Source organism: Hemicordylus capensis, chromosome 5 (genome assembly GCF_027244095.1).
Source record: "Hemicordylus capensis ecotype Gifberg chromosome 5, rHemCap1.1.pri, whole genome shotgun sequence".
NCBI lineage: Eukaryota > Metazoa > Chordata > Lepidosauria > Squamata > Cordylidae > Hemicordylus > Hemicordylus capensis.
The window spans coordinates 192,436,691-192,456,287 of record NC_069661.1 but is presented as its reverse complement, the minus strand read 5'-3'; the positions used below and the strand labels follow the sequence as shown (position 1 = coordinate 192,456,287).

Below are 19,597 nucleotides of genomic sequence, written 5' to 3'. Positions count from 1 at the left end.
GTATTATAGGTCTGCTGATCTCACAAATGAGGAACATCCTATCAAACAGGAAGAGGATGGCAAGAGTATTTTTAGGAGGGTTCAAGGTTTGTATGCCCTGTTTCAGGCCTGCAGGCTGTATCTGGCCAGCAAGGCCTTTTTTCTTTGCCTGTAGGGCCATTTCCACTGCTAATCTCCCCCTAGCACCTGAACCCTCCATGTGGCCCACTTTCCTCCCACTTCCTCCCCCCTCCGGCTCCCAAACCCCTCAGCTGCTGTTGGGGCAGGGAGCTTCCTGGAAATGAGGGTGCACGTGCTCCTTGAACTCCCTGTATACATCCATACAGGGTGTATGTGTTTCCTCATTCTGAGCACATTCCTAGCTCTGATGGAGGCAGAGGGCCTGGGAGCCTGCTAGCGGCAGGAGCATTGGTGAGGCAGTGCACTTCTCACCACCTCCTGCAGCTTGCCCGGGCTCCCAGGCCCTCCACCTCTGTCAGGGCCAGGAGCATGCTCAGAATGAAGGCTGTTTCCATACCTTGATGTCCCCTGTCCAGTTCCCCTTCTGGGCTGTTTCCCCACAAGCCCGCCTGTCGGGAGCACATTCTTTGAGCACCTCAGCCAGGGAGTGAGTGAGCGGTGAATGAGGCCACCACCGCCTGCTTCTTGACGACTTCCAGCATTCCCCATACCTTCCTGCCAACCCGCCCAATGGGAGTGCACTCTCTGAGCAACTCAGTTGGAAGCAAGTGGGTGGTGAGTGAGGCTTTCTGCCGCTGGCGCAGCTTCTGGGTAGCTTCTGTTTCTTCCTGAGCGGGTGCTCCATACCCACCTGGCAGGGATTCTGTTTGGCCTATCCAGTATTGGTGCAGGCTTGCCAGCTCCAATGGCAGCTGGTTCTGGGCAGCTTCTGTTCAGCCTATTCCCCAGCAGCACTTCCCACCACCTTAAAAAAACTTCTTGAACTTACAAAAATTGGCTGGGGGGGGACAATTCTGAGCATGCTTATCGGAGAGGTGAGCTTTGTTTTTCCCAAATGCAAACACATGCACCAACATGCAACACACAAATGCACATGGGAGTGCAGCACGTGAAAACACATAAAGGAGAATGTCACATGCAAGAACTTTTCACACATGCTCTATGGGAAAAACTCCTTCATAAGGCATTCTCCTCTATGTGTTTGCATACAGCTACATGTTGATTGTATGGTAAAGCTGTACCTCATTATCCATGGGGGTTCCCTCCCCACCTATTACCGTGGGTAACAAAACCATGGATAATGAGTAATTGAGTCTATGAGATCCTGGGGGTTAGGTTCCCAAACTAAAAATAAAACCCCAAAAGCACAAAAACCCACCCCACAAATAAAGTGCCGTGCTGTGCTCCATGGGCCTTCAGAAGTCCATGGATGCCCCCACCTGCCAAGTCCAAAAGTCCCTAAAATTCTGCAAAAAACCACGTTATAAAAAAACAAAAATGAATGAGCCATAAAATGGCTCTCTTCCACAAAATGGCAGCTGAAAATGACCTCCAAGGTCATTTACGGCCACCCGCGGATATAGCAATAGCAATAGCACTTACATTTATATACCGCTCTATAGCTGGAAGCTCTCTAAGCGGTTTACAATGATTTAGCATATTGCCCCCAACATTCTGGGTACTCATTTTACCGACCTCGGAAGGATGGAAGGCTGAGTCAACCTTGAGCCCCTGGTCAGGATCGAACTTGTAACCTTCTGGTTACAGGGTGGCAGTTTTACCAATGCGCCACCAGGGGCTCTGGTGGTGCAGAATTAATAAAGCAGAATTAACCCCCTTTTTGCCTTTTTTTCACGTATGCCAAGGTCGGGTGTTAATTATCTGACCGTGGATACGTGAAACCGTGGATGTCATGTTTGCGTATAGGGAAGTCCACCTGTACTAAATTTTACATTATCATTTGCAAAAAAAATTAAATGAAGTTGTTTTACTAATATTATGGTACTGCTATTAAATTATACACATGCTACTGATTTTATGATACTTCAATTAAATTTTATGAATTAAATTTTACACTTAATTATTTTAAATTGATTTTGTATTTTACTGATGATCATTAAATGTCAATCTTCATCAGTATGGTCACAGTCCAGCAAATACTCAATGCAAGTCAGAAAAAAACAAAAATTAGGCATTATACAGCATCACAATTAAACTTATATCTTACGATGTCCACCTATGCAGAGTAAATTCAAGCCCATGAAATATCTGCTTTTTTGCCTTTCTAAAATTATACTGTCATCCCTTGCCAACCATGGTTTTACCTACTGCGGTTTTGAGTATATACAAATAAAAAATTGTGATAGGTCTTGCCAACCGTGACCCAAGTATCTGTGGTTGGCGAGGTCTTTTAGTGAGGGGTGTTTTTTTTCAGAGTTTCGATCTGCTCATTCCTTTTTGGTGACCCTTGCTGACCTTGTTATCCCTTGCCAATTTAAAATGCCTTTGAGTGATTTGGCGGGGGGATTCAAAAATGTACAGAGGTTCGATTTGCTCATTCTTCTTGGTGACTCTTGGCGATATTAGAGCGTATGTGTGTGTGATTTTTATTTTATTTTAGCATTTTGGTATTTTTCCTTTATTTTTACTTCTTTTTGTGGCTGTGGTTCCCTAACCCCCTGCTTCCCTTAGACCTTAATGTCTCACCAACTGCAAATTTGCCAATGGTGAGGTTTTGCCATAATAGAACCCTAGAGGTTGGCGAGGGAAGACTGTATATGCTTAATAATTGCTTTAATTATTTTACATAATTAACGTGAAAATAAACCTTGACTCACCACACACCAAATCATGGTTGGTTCTGGCACACGGAAGTATTTGAGCTGTTCAAGCCTGCACTATTTACTTTAAACACTATGTCTTGGATTTACAAACGTATTTTTCATGATGTTTAGGCTTGGTCTGCTCTTGAGTTTATTAACATTAAAAACTATTATGCTGGTTTAAGACTGCAATAAAAGATTTGATCTTTGACATTAAAAACTGCAGAGTAAATTGGCTTTGGATTGTAAGTAATAAATGTTATTGATTGTTGTCACAGATCAAAGGTTGTATGTTTCAATTTATTTATATTTTGATTTTTTAAATGTTATTTCTTAGAGCAGTGTTAGAGCACATGCTTTGCATGCAAAAGTTCCTAAGCTGAATTCTCAGTATCCCCAGTGAAAAGGATTTTGGGGAATAGGGCTTGGAAAGACTGTTACCTAAGATTTTAGAGAGCAACTGGCAGTCAGCATATAGAAAGCAGTTATCTGATTCCATGTATGCTATTTTCATAGACCAGCATCCTGACTAAAGCTGTGTGCATGCAGTGAGAATAAGTGCCCATAATGAGGAAGGTTTCTGCTAACACAGCTTTGGATAATGTCAGTAATTAATTTACTTCGAATTGCGATCACATGCACAGTGTCAATTTTTGATCATCTCTCTTCTTCCCTTGAAGTGCCCTATGCCTAGGAAATATGTCCCTAAGGGCTGCTTGACCCTCAGAGACATATTTTAGTGTGGTACTTCTAAGGGCACTTCCAAGGGAAGGGGAGTTCAGCAAAAATCTCTCCCCTGCGATAGCAATGTTAGTTGAAGCCTTCCACTGCATGAGCACATCTCATGTATCACACCCACAGTTTTAGGATGTCGAGACATATTCTTTTTGGAATATAATCAACATACACACAATGACTTCATCAAAATATTTTCTATACTATCTTTCCCCAGATGGGCTAAAAAAAAAACTAAGTAAAAGAGGAGTTCGTATTGTAACCAGATTAGGAAAGTACTTCCGAGAACTGGACAAGAAACAAAATGGAGTTCTCACAAAAGCAGACTTCAAGCAAGCACTAAAAGTGTTTTGCTTAGAAGTTCCTGATGAGGTATGTTATTGTGAACCCACTCTCCTGAGGGATTGTGGTGACCTCCATTTACACAGAATCTCTCATGTTCCAACTAAACAGTGCTCCTCTTTTTCTTAAAGGTAAGTTGCTGTCATTGGCCCTCTGTGAATTCTTTCAGTTGGGGTAAAAGTCATCCACCTGGGGGGAGTTGACTCATGAGAATATATCGGGAAGGTAACAGGGGGTACAAGGCCATTCAATCTGCCTTGCCAGGACTTACCAACTGGCTCCTCTGCCTCCTGAGGATTCCAGCCCAGATGGGGAGCAGCCTGCTTTTCTGCTGCCAAGTTCTAGCTGGTAGCTGCTTGTGAGAGGAGTGGATTTCAGGGCTTGCCAGCTTAAAAGTAAGGAGGCTCGCCAAAGGCGTAGCTGTCGGCATAGCCATTGGGCCGCCTGTAGTTGGCTGCCAAAGCAGGCCACCAAAGGGGGCTGGGCCTTTGGGGCTGGGACTGAGGGCTGGGGGGTTGGGTTGTGCCAGGCCCAGGGGCGTATATAGGGGTAGGGCAGGCAGGGCACGTGCCCCGGGCACCACTTGAAGGGGGCGCCATTAAAAAAATTTTTTTTTTTTAAAAAAAATGGCCACTGAAAACAAAATGGCCACTGTGCATGCTCAAATGGCCTCTGTGAGGCCCCCATGCCAGGCCTCGCAGAGGCCATTTGAGCATGTGTGGCAGCCATTTTGTTTTCAGCGGGGAAATATATATATATATGCTGTCCTTCAGGAGAGCCCTTAAAACCTATTTGTTTGGCCTGGCCTTCCAGGGTTTTTAAATGATTGAAAAAATGTTTTAAATTGTTTTAAATGGTTGCCCTGGTTTTCCAGGGTTTTTTTTTTAGCTGTTTGAATGGTTTAATTGGTTTTATTTTGTGTTGATAGTTTTGATTTTAACTGTTAACTTGTTTTAAATGGTTTTATCTTGTTGTAAACCGCCCTGAGCCATTTTGGAAGGGCGGTATATAAATCGAATAAATAAAAAAATAAAAATAAAATAAATGTAGTCAGAGCCAGAGGTGGATGGGAATCCTTCCTTTCACTTCCTTCCATCTACCCACTTACTTGGTTGCTCCTGTAGCAGGAAGGAAGTTTGTTTTCTCCCAGTTCAGAAATTCTGAGATATGTAGTTTCCAGAGTGAGTGATGTCTATATATCTGTACTAAGAACATTAGTGATCCTAGAAAAATTACATTGCCCAGGGTCCCAGACACCAAGGAGGGAGAAATACATAATCATATTTATTCATTGTTCGTTTTTCTGTCTAAACTGCTTTGAGAACTTTGGTTGAAAACACTAGTATTTGTAGTGGGGGGAGAGAATAGTAGTAGTGAGGAGAGAAACCAAGTGAGAGGAGTAGTAGTAATAGTAGTAGTAGTAGTGAGAGAGACCAAGTAGTGGGGAAAGAGACCACAGCAGAAGCCAAGTATGTGGGGATTGGGGACCCAGGAGGTTTTTCGAAGAAGGGATCCAAACCTTTTTGTGCTTACACTCATGTCATTGGGCACTGCCCAAGCTATTTTCCATTTTGGAAAATACTGCTGAGTCCATTTCAAAATCAAGCAAGAAGGGAGTTCACCTATCACTAGTTGTATCTTGTAAATGTGAACTGACCAATAGCAAACTAGGGTTTTGAGGTCGGCCTTGCAGATTGTTTGTGAATGGATGCTGAAATTAGAAAAGAATATTACAGCTAGCTGGAATAGGATAGAATTAGGGAAGGATATTATACCTAAAGCACCACTTGCGGTGATTAATTATCACAATTATTGAACATTAAGTCTGTCATGTGGGAAATAAGTATATTGGAATTATCAGGAGGCAAGTGTGTGACAAGTCCTTGGAATATGTTTTGCTGTTATCTGACATAAGATTACTTCAGTCTCCTCTCATGTAAATCTTGGGATCAGTTTTCATTTAGAAGTAACTAGAGTAACAGCCACCTAATGGTGCAACGGGGAAGTGAGTTGATTATAAAGCCAGAGGTTGCTGGTTTGAATCCCCACTCGTATGTTTCCCAAACTATGAGAAACACCTATATTGAGCAGTAGCAGTATAGGAAGATGCTGAAAGGCATCATCTCATACTGCATGGGAAGAGGCAATGGTAAACCCCTCCTGTATTCTACCAAAGGAAACCACAGGGCTCTGTGGGCGCCGGGAGTCAAAACCGACTCAACGGCACACTTTACCTTTAGAGTAACAACATTGTAACCAAAAGGACTTTTCTGTCAGACATGTTGAACTGAAAATATATCTACATTGTGCCCTAAGAAAAATAGGCTAGTTCTTACTCCCCAATATGTACTTGGAATAATTGATAGTAATCTTTCTTCCTCACGTTTCTCAAATGAATCTTCAAGCATAACTCAAGCTCTATTCACATATTATGTTCTACACACATACAGATCTGTGCACATGTATAGTTAGTCAGAAGTTTTATTCAACACACATACAGTAGTACATTTCTATCTATATTATGCATTTGAGGGGTCTTGTACTTAGGTTCACTTTTAAAGTGAATGAATGTTCACAGAAATGCATGTACAGATAATCCACACATGCACAGCATAATGTCTCAGCAGAGTTTCAGCCTTTTGTGTTTATTTCATTATGTGGCAGTGCTTGACGTGAAACTCTTAAATTTTAGGATTTTGAAACTTTGTGGTTAATACTTGATGACAACAATAATGATGAAATTAATTTTATTGAGTTTATCCGTGCCGTTCTTGGAGAAATGAATGAATATAGGAAAGCATTTGTCAGAAAGGTAAGTTTATTTTAACTGCATAGTCTGTCTACAAAGAACTGAGTACTAATAATCCATTTAGTATTTTGTTGTTAAATGGTATATAGTTAGTAGTGGCCAGTGAGGGTGGGGGAATACAACTTTAAAAGGTGGAGAACATCCTGGGGGGAGGCTGGGTTGGATGCCAGTACTCCACAGAACATACCAGGTACCAGCAGCTGGTAAGTTCACCACCTTTTAAAGTTGTATTTTCCTTACCTTCGGCACCCCCCTGGAGCAGCGCACACCAGCCGCTACTGCATATATTACATTATATGTAGGCACTTAAGATTGTTAAATAATTTAGGTGTAGAACAAAAGGCTGCTTCACCTGTTTCTTAATGATTTACCAACTTTTAATATAAGTGCTTGTTGCATTTAAAATTATTATCTTGATTGATTCTTCAAGGGTAATCCAGGAGGCGCTCTTTTTTCATGAGGGTTCTGTTCTGGCCTATTGCAGCAAACAGGGAAACGGTGAAAAAAGAAAGCTTGCACCTATGAGGATTGGGGAGTTAGGTTCCTCAACACACTTAAATGTGCTCAAATCTCATAAAGCAGGGCGGGGAGAAATAAGAATAGTAAAGCACATTACCTTGCTCTCCAGCAATGCCCCCAAATCTTCTGATTTTGGTGTGTGTGTAAAAGTCACAAAATGGCCACCAGAAATGACACTGGAAGTCATTTCTGGGTAGCACTTAGCCACAAATAGCTGAAAATAACCCTCAAACAAAAGTGCTCAAACAAAAAAACTAGGTATCTATACTGCGAATAGCTGAAAATATGGCTATTTTTGGCCCACAAACAAAGAAACTGTGTATCTATGACCCACTTGTTGAATAACAGAAACCACGATAGGGGAACCCACAAAAAACAAGGATCTCCTGCAGTGTTCCCTCTTACAAGGGTTCCCAAATGTTGTTGACTACAACTCCCATAATCCCTAGCCAAAGGTCATTGCAGCTGGGGTTACTGGGAGTTCTAGTGAACAACATCTGGGAATCTCTGTTAGAAGGAACACTTATCTCCTGTATTTGAAAATTGTAGTCATCAACAAATGTTTTTCATTCATTGGCAACAAAAAGGTTTTCATTCATTTATGCACATTTTTAGCCAATAGACAGGATTCTTTTCTACTTTGCAGATACTTAACATAGTAAAATTCTGCACCTTCCTCACCATTTTTAAAAGGGAAGACAATGATGCTGTAATGAAGATAATCACTGATGTGTCATACACGTGGACCTCGGTATCCACAGGGGTTCCGTTCTCTGCTACAACTGTGGATACCAAGGCATTAAGTCAATAGGATGGGGGCGATGGGGGGGTGTTAGGTTCCTGGAAGCTCAAAAATAGCTGGAAAAAATGGCTAAAAAAATTAAAGGGGGCAAAATAAAGTGCCCTACCGTGCTCCATGGGCCTTCAGCAGTCCAATGATGCCCCCTGAAGTCCCCAAATCCCCATTTTTCCACACACAAAAATTTCACATTTAAGAATGCTATTTTTTAAGTTCAAATGTGCCACAAAATGGCTCCTAAAGTGGCAGCCAGAGAGGACCTCTGAGGTAACTTCTAGCCATCCTGAATCCTGAAACCTTGAATACGTGGGTTTTGATCCTTTTGTATCCATGGATAATGAGGTCACATAAGCTGATAGACCGCAGATAGGTGAAACCGCAAATAGCGGAACCACTTATAGCGAGGTCCACCTGTATTACATATTACATAGTAAAAAGGACTTGGTAGTATGATGGACAGTGTTTTTCACTTTTTAAAAAAGGAGAATGGTTAGCATACAATAGATGGAAGTTTTTATTTTAGATTATTCTAATAAATTAAAAGTTGTCTGCTGATGGTTACCTGGTCATGAATTTGTGAGCCCCCAATAACCACTAAGCTGAATGATTACATAAAAGGTTCGCAGGCATTCTATCTGCTGATGGGTCAGCTGCCAAATGTTGACAAAATATTGTAGTTTTTGTTAAGGAAGTGAAAATGCACCTTGCTTTAAGAGGGAAAACTTCCAAAAGGACCTAAACAGAAGAGGGGATGGGGGCTGGACAGGAAAGAGAGCTGAGAAGACAGAGATTTGGGAGGGAGAGGCAAGAGGATAGGGGACTGAAGAACCTCCTTGATCATACCAATGGTCCATCTAGAAGTCTGTTTCCAAAGTGGAGTGGCAAAAGCAGAGGTGCACCTAGGTAATTTTGGTGCTTGGACCTAAAAGCCTTTGGAGCCTGCCCCCCCAGCTGCATTTAAGCATAACCCCCCCCCCACCACACACACAGTACTTTAACAAGTGAGTTCTTGAGGGCACAAACAGCAACTGAACTCACAAGAATGTAAGAATATAAAACACAGGGGCGGAGCTATCATTGGGCGAACGGGTTCAAAGAACCCGGGCCGTGCCCAATCAGGGGCCACGCTTTGCGGTCCCAACATACCCCCGCATCTGACATCAGACGCGGAGGTGCTAGTTTAGCACCCGAGCGGGGGCCGCGCAGCCCCTTCGGGAGCTAAACTAAGGCTGGCACTGCGTTCACAGCGCCATCCAGAAGTGGCTCTTCCCTGCTAAGGCAGGGAAGAGCTGCTTCTGGTTGCGCTGCGAACACAGTGCGAGCCTAAATAGCTCCTGAAGGGGCCGCGCAGCCCCTTCAGGAGTTAAAAGGCTGCCGCTGCGTTCGCAGCACAGCCAGGAGCTGCTCTTCCCTGCAGAGAGGAGCTGTTCCTGGCTGTGCTGCGAAAGCAGTGGCAGCCTTAGTTTAACTCCCGAGGGGGCCGCGCGGCCCCTCAGGAGTTAAACTCCAACTCCCGAACGGAGCCTCAAGATTCCATTCGGGAGCCAGACCCCGCCCCCCGCGTCTGACATCAGACACAGGAGCGCGGCTAGCCCCGCATCTGACGTCAAACTCAGGGGGCAGGGTTAGTAGGGCGGCCGCACACGGGCCGCCGGCGGTCCCGCTCTGCCGCTGATAAAATAAGATATATTTATGCAAATATTCAGGAGCAGAAACATTTCAACACACAACTTAACATATTCCCATCCCACATATTACACACACACACACACACACACTCTCTCTCTCTCTCTCTCTCTCTCTCTCTCTCTCTCTCTCTCTCTCTCTCTCTCTCTCTCTAAAGCAGAGGTCATGCTTGGCTGCCCAGTCAGTGACATGAGGGCTATTTTTATGATCACAAAAGTCAGGCTAGGAAAATCCTAGCCCGATTTTTGTTATCGTAAGAACCACCAGGCTCGCAGCCGAGCCCGGTGGTTCTGGAGCGGCTAACCCGCTCCTGTAGCCCGCCCCTTAGCCTGGGTTTGCAGAGCGAGCACTCCACAACCCCAGGCTATCTGCTCATGAGTAGCCGCAGCGTCACGGCTACTCGCGAGTAGACCCCCGCCCGGGAGGCTTAAAATCAGCCTCCTGGCTCAGGGGTCTCCCCAGTATGCCCTGTGCACTTGCGCAGGGCATACTGGGGCTTCCGGGGGCTGTGCAGCCCCTGAGCTCCCCAGCCCCTGCCAGCTCTGTCTCTGAGCCGGCCATCATGTGGGCGGCCGATACGGCCGCCCAGGGCTCCCTCCCCGCTCAGCGCCCTAAACCGGGTCTCACGGATTGTGAGACCCGGTCCATGGTGTTGCGACTATACCACCTGGGACAGATTAAAGATGATTTAGGGGCCCCAGGGGGTGTGAAGGCCCTGGTCTTCAGTCCAGATATCCAAGGTTAAGAGTGTTTCTGGGAAGAAGCTCCTAAACTGGATATATTGAAGTTAAACAATCCACCTTTCTGATCCTAGTTTTTGGTAATCAGAAAGATTATGTCTGTTTCTCCTCACCCATGTTGGCAGTTCTGCATCAAATGCATTGGAACGCTAATGTGTGTACATGAATACAAAACCAGGCAGCTGGCCATGCTGCTAAAGAGACTTTATTGTATGAAGGCAGTTGATAGTTTCACCTCAGCTGCATTCTGTAGTAGTATTTGTTCCTTCCTGGCCTGGTCCCATCTCGAAGATGGTACATTTAGGTTGGTATATACATCTGAGACATACATTTGGGTCATTTTACAAATATAATAAATCTTCTGCATATGAATATCTACGTATTTGGCCCAAGATTACAAAGAATGACACTGGTCCCTGCTGAATTCCTTCTTCCACCTTACTGCCTGGTTATCTCCTGCTGCAGGACATACGCCAGGTCCCTCCCTCCCCGATCTGCTTTGTTCTTTATCTTTGGAGGGAAGGGGCCTAGGCTGAACCTCCCTGTATTGGCCCCATGTGTGGCAATACCTCTGGTGCAATGATACAATTGGGATCAGAATCTTTGCAGCCTGCCGACTCATTGACATGTATTCCTGCAGTGGAGTGGATATGGCAGCTCAGCAAGCTCTCCTTGGTTCCTCTTCTGTATTAAGCCCCCCCCCCCCTCCATCTCACCTTGGTTAGGCTCACAGACTAATAGCCATTAATTGATTTTGCTTCAGTTAATTTGTGTCATATTTTATAAATTTCATCAATGCTAGTAGCCATAATATGACTACACAGAAGTGAGGAGGGGTTGGTGAATTTTGCATATTTGAAATAATCAGATTTTTACTTGCAGGTCTCTTTCCTCTAGACTAGTCTTTTGTTTGCAGGCCTTTTTTGGCATTCTAAATATTAGTATGCAAAACTAGTCGGTTTAGGTATTTATTTCTACATACTAGGAGTCTCTGAACCTACTAGTTTTAAGTATTTCCCTTGCAAAATATTACTGCTTTTCAAGCTGATGCAGCCTTAGAAGAAGTACAAATTCTCTTTCTGGGTCATCTAAACAAAATTGTCAGTGAGTGAGAAAACAAATGAGTCAGTGAGAAAATACTTCACTGTTGATGCAACAGGCAGAAAAATGTGTTAATGAATTGGCAGTGTTGACCAAAAAACCAAAACCAAAACCCTAAACAGATATCTGGGCATCAAATACCTATATGTTGATGTAAGAGCCAGTAAGATAAAGCCTGCACTCCTGAGGCCAGTTACAAACTCTAATGTAATTTCTAGACTTTAACTTGTAAAGTAGTTAAGTGTGGTTAAGCACATTTATTTTATTTCTGTTATGCCTTTCTCCCAAATGGAACCAAGCCAAGCCAAGTATATGATTGCAGCCAAAGAAAGTTCAACATTTTTGCTTCTTGCATTTAAAAAACAAAAATATATAAATAATCTATCTATTCATCCCTTGCTATTAGAAATCACAAGTGTATATATAAATATAATTTGTGCTAATTTATTCTTCCCACACATTTGCACTTTTCTGATTGCTGTCTTTCTTCAGGCTTATATGAAACTGGATTACAACAAAACTGGCAGTGTGCCTATGGTAAATATTAGGAAATGCTATTGTGCCAGAAAACATCCTCAATTCCTAGCAGGTAATGAATGTACAAGAAAATAATTGTTTGTTTGATATGTCTTATTACCACAGGCATGGTACTTGTCTTTCTGCTTCTGCTGACTACCTGCAGCACTGTAGCATGAAGTGAGAGAACAATCCTTAGTCCAAGTCCTCTGGAACTTGGAGAAAGGGAAGAGTTGTTCACTTGTGTTTTGGTGGCACTTGGAAATGGGAAAAGGCTTTCGCCACTTGCAAGCTCTCCCAGGTTGACCCCTCCCCTTGACTTCTGCATGTGCCATAGGATAGGAAGTACTGAAGTGGTCACAGATAATGGCTGGTTACTAAGGCTAATGAAAATGTGTTAACCCCTGAATTTGCCTATCAAGGAAAAGGAAATCCACATACATTCTTGAGTGTCATATTCATATATACAGACAGTCCCGCAGAGCAAAATAACTCATTTTGCCACAGCTTGTACTTGTAAGTACAGATTTATTTCCCTCCCGCCCCCTCTATACTTAGGACATCACCCCCACCACCGCCCCTGTACTTGTAAAGGGGAAAACTCACCAAATTCCTCTTTACCAGTATGGCTTCGAACCGATTCAACCCCAAACTTGCCAAGCTGTTTCAATGTTGAGCCCAGCACACACCAAACAGGCTCGCACACCCCTATCAAGGAGAGGCTCAAAGCCTCTGCATTATACTGATTGAATGTGAAAGGAGTATATGCCTTGTCATCCTGCATTGTGGCCTTTGGCTTCACACTTGGGGTGTGTGGGAGAGAGAGGCGCTTGAAGTTTCTTCATAGCTATCCTCACTCTTTTTTAATAGCTTACCTAAGGGTTGTTTCAGAAGTCACACAGAGCCTTGATAGAACTAACTATGGTTTCCAAAATAAAATGAGAGAGGCACTGCAGATGATCCAACAATCTCAGATTTTTTTCTCTGAACCATGATTTGTAAGTGGCCCGCCCATATGCAGTCTCAGTCTGTCCTGCTCCTGGCAAGCCCTTGCCCTGTCATCCTTTCCCCAGTCCTTGGTCAGGATTACAGGGTTGCCTGGAATGAGCTCCCTTGGCTCTTTCTATCCACTTTTGGAGATCTCTAGATGCTCTTGGCGCTCCCTACAGAAAACAAAGGCGCACTAATCCACCTTCAGTCTTGCACCAAGCACCATTAACCGTTTCCTACCCATTCCTACAATCAAGGCTAATGCCTATTGAGGAAGCTGGGAGACATTGAACAGAAGTGAAATATTAGAGGGGCAGGATTACTTATGAATCGGTGATCTGTGTTTAAACATCAAGATGAAAGGTAAGAAAGCTCTATTGAAAGATGGAAGAAAAGCAAGCTAACAGTAATTGCATATCTGAGCAAAGGGGAGACAGATTGGTAGAACCCAGAGAAAAGAGAGAGTTGCTGGCATGGAACCATGATAAATTTCCCCTGGATACAGCTTTTTTGGGGGGTGTGTGTGTGTGTGATTTGAGGGAAGGACTATTATGATGTGCGAGAGGTATTGGACAAAAAGAAGAGGCAACATTTGGAGAGTGGAGCTTCATGGTAACCAGTGAACATAAAGTCTTATTCCTGAATGCTTATTTTATAAGTTTATTGGGTTTTCTTGGCAGTGATGCTGAAGAAGTGGCTCAAAGGTGTCTCAAACATTCACTCAGAAATGCCTCACATAAATCTCCCCTTGTAAGGGTGAGCAGTGAAGTTACCTCCACTAGACTAGCTGGCGCCAAAAAAAAAAAAAAAAAACTTTTCAGAGAAAAATCAAGTTGGGAAACAGATTTCAGCACATCCTAGCCCATTGTTGTGACCGCAAAGTGCTATTGCATCCCAGCTCTGGTGAGAATGGAAGTAATGGAAGGAGGAGGCAATATTTAATTGTTTCTGCTAAAAGCCTCTGGATGTAAAAGAAACCGTTAATCTTGAGTGTTTCTAGTCAAAGATTGGAGAGCTGATGTAAGCAGCTGCTAGACAGATTGGGGAGGTTTTGAGCTGGCCCCAGAGAAAGACACTTGCAGCTTAGAGAAGCCTTGTTTAATGGCTGCTCTAGACTAGGTTTTCTGTGAGCAGCAGCACTTGGAGGGAGGATCAATGAAACAAACCGCAGTTTATTATGGGGATGCATTTGTATAAAACATGGAACTAAGGTTAGGCTTAACTTGGGAGCATAAGCCAACTTCAAACCTAGATTCAGATCTTGGTTAGACAAACATAAATAAATTATGGTCAGTGCCATGGTGTGGGTTCAGATTATAAAAGCAACCTAGATTACATGAAATAAACAGAGGTTCTATGTGATGTCTGAACTAGACCTCACACACTGATATTTGGGCTGCCAACTGACGAAAAAACAGATCTTGCCTGAACCTCTTTCTTTAATAGCACCTAAGATCTGATTTGTGCTATATGATCTTGAGAAGAATTTCTGAAATATGGAATATTCATTATCTGTGTCTGAAAAGAACCAGCCTAGTTGTAAGTTCTTTCTTTAATTGATTGATCCAGATAAAAGTGTGATTTTGTGTATTCTTAGACAATGTCAAATGATGATTGTATTTTGTACACAGCCATTTCGGGTGCTATAGTGGGCTAGAAGTCAGTATTCTATTTTTATTTGTCAAGAATTGTTCAAATACATACTAGAGGTGCACACAAAACAGATTTTGCATTTTGTTTCAAGAATAAAACACAAAATGCTTGAAATGTTTCATTAAAACCAAGCAAACCAAGCCAAGCTGGTTGATTTGACAAAACTGTTGTCCTGGGGAGAGCTGGTCTACCGATTGGGGTTGACAGGTAGACCAGACCTCCATTCTGGACTTAGCGCATCAGCACACCTTGGAGGACTAGTCTACATGCCATGTGAGGTGGGTAGAGCAGGCCTCCGATCCAGACAGTGTGTTGGCCCACCTCGAAGGACTGGTCTACCAGGTAGAACAGTCCTCCAAGGCAGGTCAACACACTAAGTCTGGGGTGGAGGCCAGCTATACCCACCTACCCCAATCAGTAGACCAGCTCTTATTGGAAAAATAGCCTTCCAAAATGGCATTTGAAACACTTGAAACTTTGCGAGTCAAAGTAGGGTTGTTTTGTTTCAAGCTCAAAACAGCCTGTTTTCAAGTCCAAAACATTTCAAGCTCTCAGCGCTTTGCACATCCCTAATACATACCACAGATCCAAAACAGAATTGCCTTATTTAATTTTTTTCACCTGTATAATTATTGCTTGAAATAAAGGCAGACTAAAAATCTGAGATCAGTTCACCTTTCTCAAGATTCCCTTTGAATTTCCTGCCTTAGTTTGCTTTCTGCATTTTTCACTTAAGAAACTTGTTTGTTTTATTCCTAGTGTACTTTATTAACAAAAAAAGACATGTTTTGCTTTCTCTGAGCTGCTACATTCTTGGCATGCTTATTAATGTTTTTAATAGTAAGTAATATTTTAACAGGTAATGCAACAGAGGAGGAAATTAAATCTTCATTTCTAGAAACACTGAAGGATGCCTGCAGTGATCCTACTGAAGTTTCATTTTGTGAATTTGAGGATTATTATGAAGGATTAAGTATTGGAATTATGGATGATGAAGATTTTGTTAACATACTGAGGAATCCATGGGGAATTTAGAATACATTGTACTGACATGATATGTAGCCAAAGAAAGTCATAACTAAATCCCATGAAATGGTTGAGATAAGTTAGTTGTGACCAACTTAGTCCCATTGATTTCATTGGGACTTAGTCATGACTCAATTGTCTTGGATCAAACCAGTTGTAAATATCTGAGTGCTAGCATTTGGCAAGCATTAACTACTGAATGAAAATGTAATAGATTGACCTGAATAGTCTGAACATATTTCAGTAAATGTTAAACTCTTTTTTTTTTTTTTGCTAAATATTTTAATAAGAAAACTGTTTTTACTAAGTTTTGGCACAAGTTCAGAATATTTTTCTTCCTCTTAAACTGTCAGTGGGATCACATTCTAGATGACGGTTTTCCTGAAATTAAATAGGTGAATTGTGAAACTGGAGAAAAGGATATATGTGAGAGGCAGTTACAAATGTGCTCTATCAAGGGTGTAATATATATAATTGATTTTTTTTTAAAGTGACAGTATCGAGTGATCATTATGACGTTTTTGAAAAATGATTATTCCTAGCAGGTTTGTATAGAGAATTTGAAAAGATTTGGAAGTTCTGCTAGTTGACTGTCTAGCCCCAAAGTATACATACATAGACAAGCTGGTGCCAGGGGTGGAGCCACCACTGGGCGAATGGGTTTAAAGAACCCGGGCTGCCACCAATCAGGGGCTGCGAGTGCGGCCCCAGACACTCCCCCCGCATCTGAGGTCAGACGCGGGGGTGTTATTTTGGTCCCAAACAGCGCCGCACGGCCCCGTTTGGAGCCTAAATGGGCCCGTGCTGCATCAGCGCAGTCAGAGTGACTCTCCCTGCCCTAAAGGCAGGGAGAGCCGCTCCTGGTCTCACTGCCAACGCAGCGGGGCCGATCGATCTCCCTTCCAAATGAGGCCACGGAGCCCCATTTAGGAGAGCGATCAGCCCACACTGCATTGGCAGCGCCAATGGTGGTGGCAGCAGCGGTGCCTTTAAGGCAGGGAGAGTCACTCCAGCCCACGCTGCCCAACGCAGCGCGGGCCTATCTCCCAAACAGTGCCGTGTGGCCCTGTTTGATAGGGGGACTATGCCCCCTGTGTCTGACATCAGATGTGGGGGCGTGGCTAGCCGGCCCCTGCATCTGACGTCAAATGTGGGGAGCAACGCCAGGGGGCCGTGGCGGCAACTGCACACAGACCGCCACCAGCCTCACTACGCTCCTGGCTGGTGCAAAGGAACAATATACTCAATACTACAGAAGGGTATCCAAGCAGTCTGCATGATTACATCAAGTAACTCTTCCTCGGGTTATTTTCCTGAGTGTTATTCCCACTTACTGTAATTTTAGCACAAACCAATAACATAGAAAATGCTTTATAGATAGGCTCTTATGTTATAGCTGACTCTGTTTTATAATCTGTGGGAACTACACCTAAACTGAGGAGCACTTCACAGCTGTAGCTAGAATAAGGAAACTTGAACTTTGAAAATTAATATATTATTAAGAGTGATTCACACATCCCAGTGTTGACTCTTTTTTACAATTTTTTTAAATTTCTCTGAATTTTCTAATTAGATTTTTGTTTACTGCAGATTAATTGCAGGAGTGTGTTTTTAATGCATAGAATATGCTTTAAGCATTATACCTTTAAAAATAATAAATTCTGAATTCAAAATCACTCAGATTTCCCAACTACTTTTAGATCTATGTATTTGTGAACAGTCTCCTTTAGTATGGCTATAATATATTTGTTATGACCTGTCAAATTTTTTTGGTAATTTTTAATTGCCCATTTTGTAATCAAAATAGATGATTAATTTTGAAAATATCAGTTTAATCTATTATTCAACTAACACTGCACATTTCATTTAATGCTCCTAATATGCCTTTTACTCATTTTTGTAAATAAAATAGAATGTTTATTTGTTTTAAAATGTCCTATTTCTATAGAGTAAAATTATTTGAATATTTTAATTGTATTAGCTTATTGTTATGGTAAAAGATGCAATTTAATGGTAGGGCTTTTTAAAATTTGGTGCTACTAAACTATATACTTCTTAACCATGTGTGTGTTTCTGTTTTATGTCTAGTTCTTTTCATAATAGGGTTTTGCATGCATACATACATACATACCAGGGAATTATTCACACATGGCGTCATACTGCGGGTAAATGTTGAGTGAAGCCACTTCGAATTACACTAGGGGTGTGCACGGTCCGGAATCCCCATGGTCCGGCCCGGGGGGGAGTTTCTCTTTAAGGGAGGGTGATAGTACTTGCACCAGCAGTGCGCACCAGCAGCGGGGACGAGCGCGCAGCAAAGGGCGCATGCGCGCCACCAGCTCTGTCTACTTTTACTCTAGCAAGGACAACGATGGGGGCAGGGGTGGCAGGGAGGAACTCTGCCACCCCAAGAACATTTTGGAAACCGCCAGCGCCGGAGGGAGAAGAGCGGCGGGGGGGGGGGAAGTACTATCACCCCCCCTTAAAGAGAAAACCCCCCGCCCTTCCGAACCGTGGGGATTCCGGACCGGTCCAGAGGCCTTGTTAATGGTCTCCGGACCGAACCATGCACACCACTAAATTACATTCACAGCACCCTCTGCTCTCAGGTTCTGTTTTGGTGCAAGTTCACATCACATACCTCAGTGTTTTCCTTCTAGCCAATTGGGGGGGGGGAGATTTATAAAGAGCTATATCTGCATTTCTAAAGAGAGTATCCCTCTTACCATCCTAATGATATTACATCAGTGCCTCTCCCTGTTTGCTCCAGTGTTTTTGGGAAAAGTAGCTTAAAACCAGCATTTTAAAAACCTGGAAATACGTTGAGATAATCTAGAATTTGGAAAACAAAGCCCAATTTTTGCGCGGAGTGCTTTCAAGGATCTCAAAGGGACTTAGGGGTAGGTTTGGCTGGTTTGTGAATGCACACACTCTCTTCCGAAGAAGATTCAGGGTAACAGCCCTGTCTGTAAAGCCTTCAGATACTGCTGTAAACTAGTGATGTGCACCGGTCCAGAACCATCCGGACCGGCACGGTGGGGCGTCTATCTTTAAGGGCGGGGGGGGGTAGAACTTACCCCTCCCGCCGCTCTTCCCCCTCCGGCGCTGTGGTAATATCCGCAGTTTTCGGGGTGGCAGGGTCCTTCCCTGCCGCCCCGGTGCCCGTTGTTGCCCGGAAAAAGCTTTATGTGTACCACGCATGTGCGCGTCGCGGTGCACGCGCGTGCCGCATATGTCACACGCATGTGTGCATGTGACATATGCGGCGCACGCGTGGTACACATAAAGCTTTTTCCGGGCAACAACGGGCACCGGGGCGTCAGGGAAGGACTGGGTCTATCCGTTGGCAGCTCAGCCAATCCGCCTGCAAGTTCTCCGTGCCGCTCAGGTGCTACGCTGTCACGGAACGCAAGTGGATTTCTGCCCAACTGAATAGCACGTTCGACTCCCGCATGAGGACCCTCGATCTTGTGCCGCCCTGGTGATCCACATGAGCTTTTGCGGTCACATTGTCCGTCCTTATGAGGACATGCTTTCCCTCCAAAAGGTTGTTGAACTGAAGGAGAGCCAATCAAATAGCTTTCAATTCTAACCAATTGATGGTGTTCCTGAGATTCCTCTGGTCCCACAAACCCTGTGCATGGTGTGTGAGACAGTGGGCCCCCCAACCAGAGAGGCTGGCGTCGGTCGTGACCACCACCCTCCTGGGAGCCTCCAGCAGCACGCCCTTCTCTAGGGCTGGAGAAAGCCACCAGAGAAGAGAGTGCCTGATCTTCCGGGGCAGCTGAAGCATCAGCTGCCTTCTGTCCATAATGGCCACTTGATGGGGAAGAAGGAACCACTGAAGCGGTCTCGAATGCCACCTGGCCGAAGGTGTGCATTCCAGGCATGCAATCAT

The 19,597-nt window shown here is 43.7% G+C and overlaps 1 protein-coding gene across 18 annotated transcripts in view; it reads left to right on the top strand.

Moving 5' to 3' along the window:
* CAPS2 (calcyphosine 2) overlaps nucleotides 1–17,758 on the top strand; it is a 95,093-nt gene extending 77,335 nt beyond the window's left edge. For all 18 annotated transcript variants that reach the window (XM_053255746.1, XM_053255749.1, XM_053255744.1 and 15 more), the window contains 5 exons: nucleotides 10–86; nucleotides 3,736–3,890; nucleotides 6,553–6,672; nucleotides 12,007–12,103; nucleotides 15,533–17,758. In XM_053255746.1, the coding sequence (XP_053111721.1) occupies nucleotides 10–86; nucleotides 3,736–3,890; nucleotides 6,553–6,672; nucleotides 12,007–12,103; nucleotides 15,533–15,708 (625 nt within the window). In that variant the 3' untranslated portion in view covers nucleotides 15,709–17,758. The remainder of the gene's footprint in view (nucleotides 1–9; nucleotides 87–3,735; nucleotides 3,891–6,552; nucleotides 6,673–12,006; nucleotides 12,104–15,532) is intronic.
* Nucleotides 17,759–19,597: the final 1,839 nt, after the last annotated feature.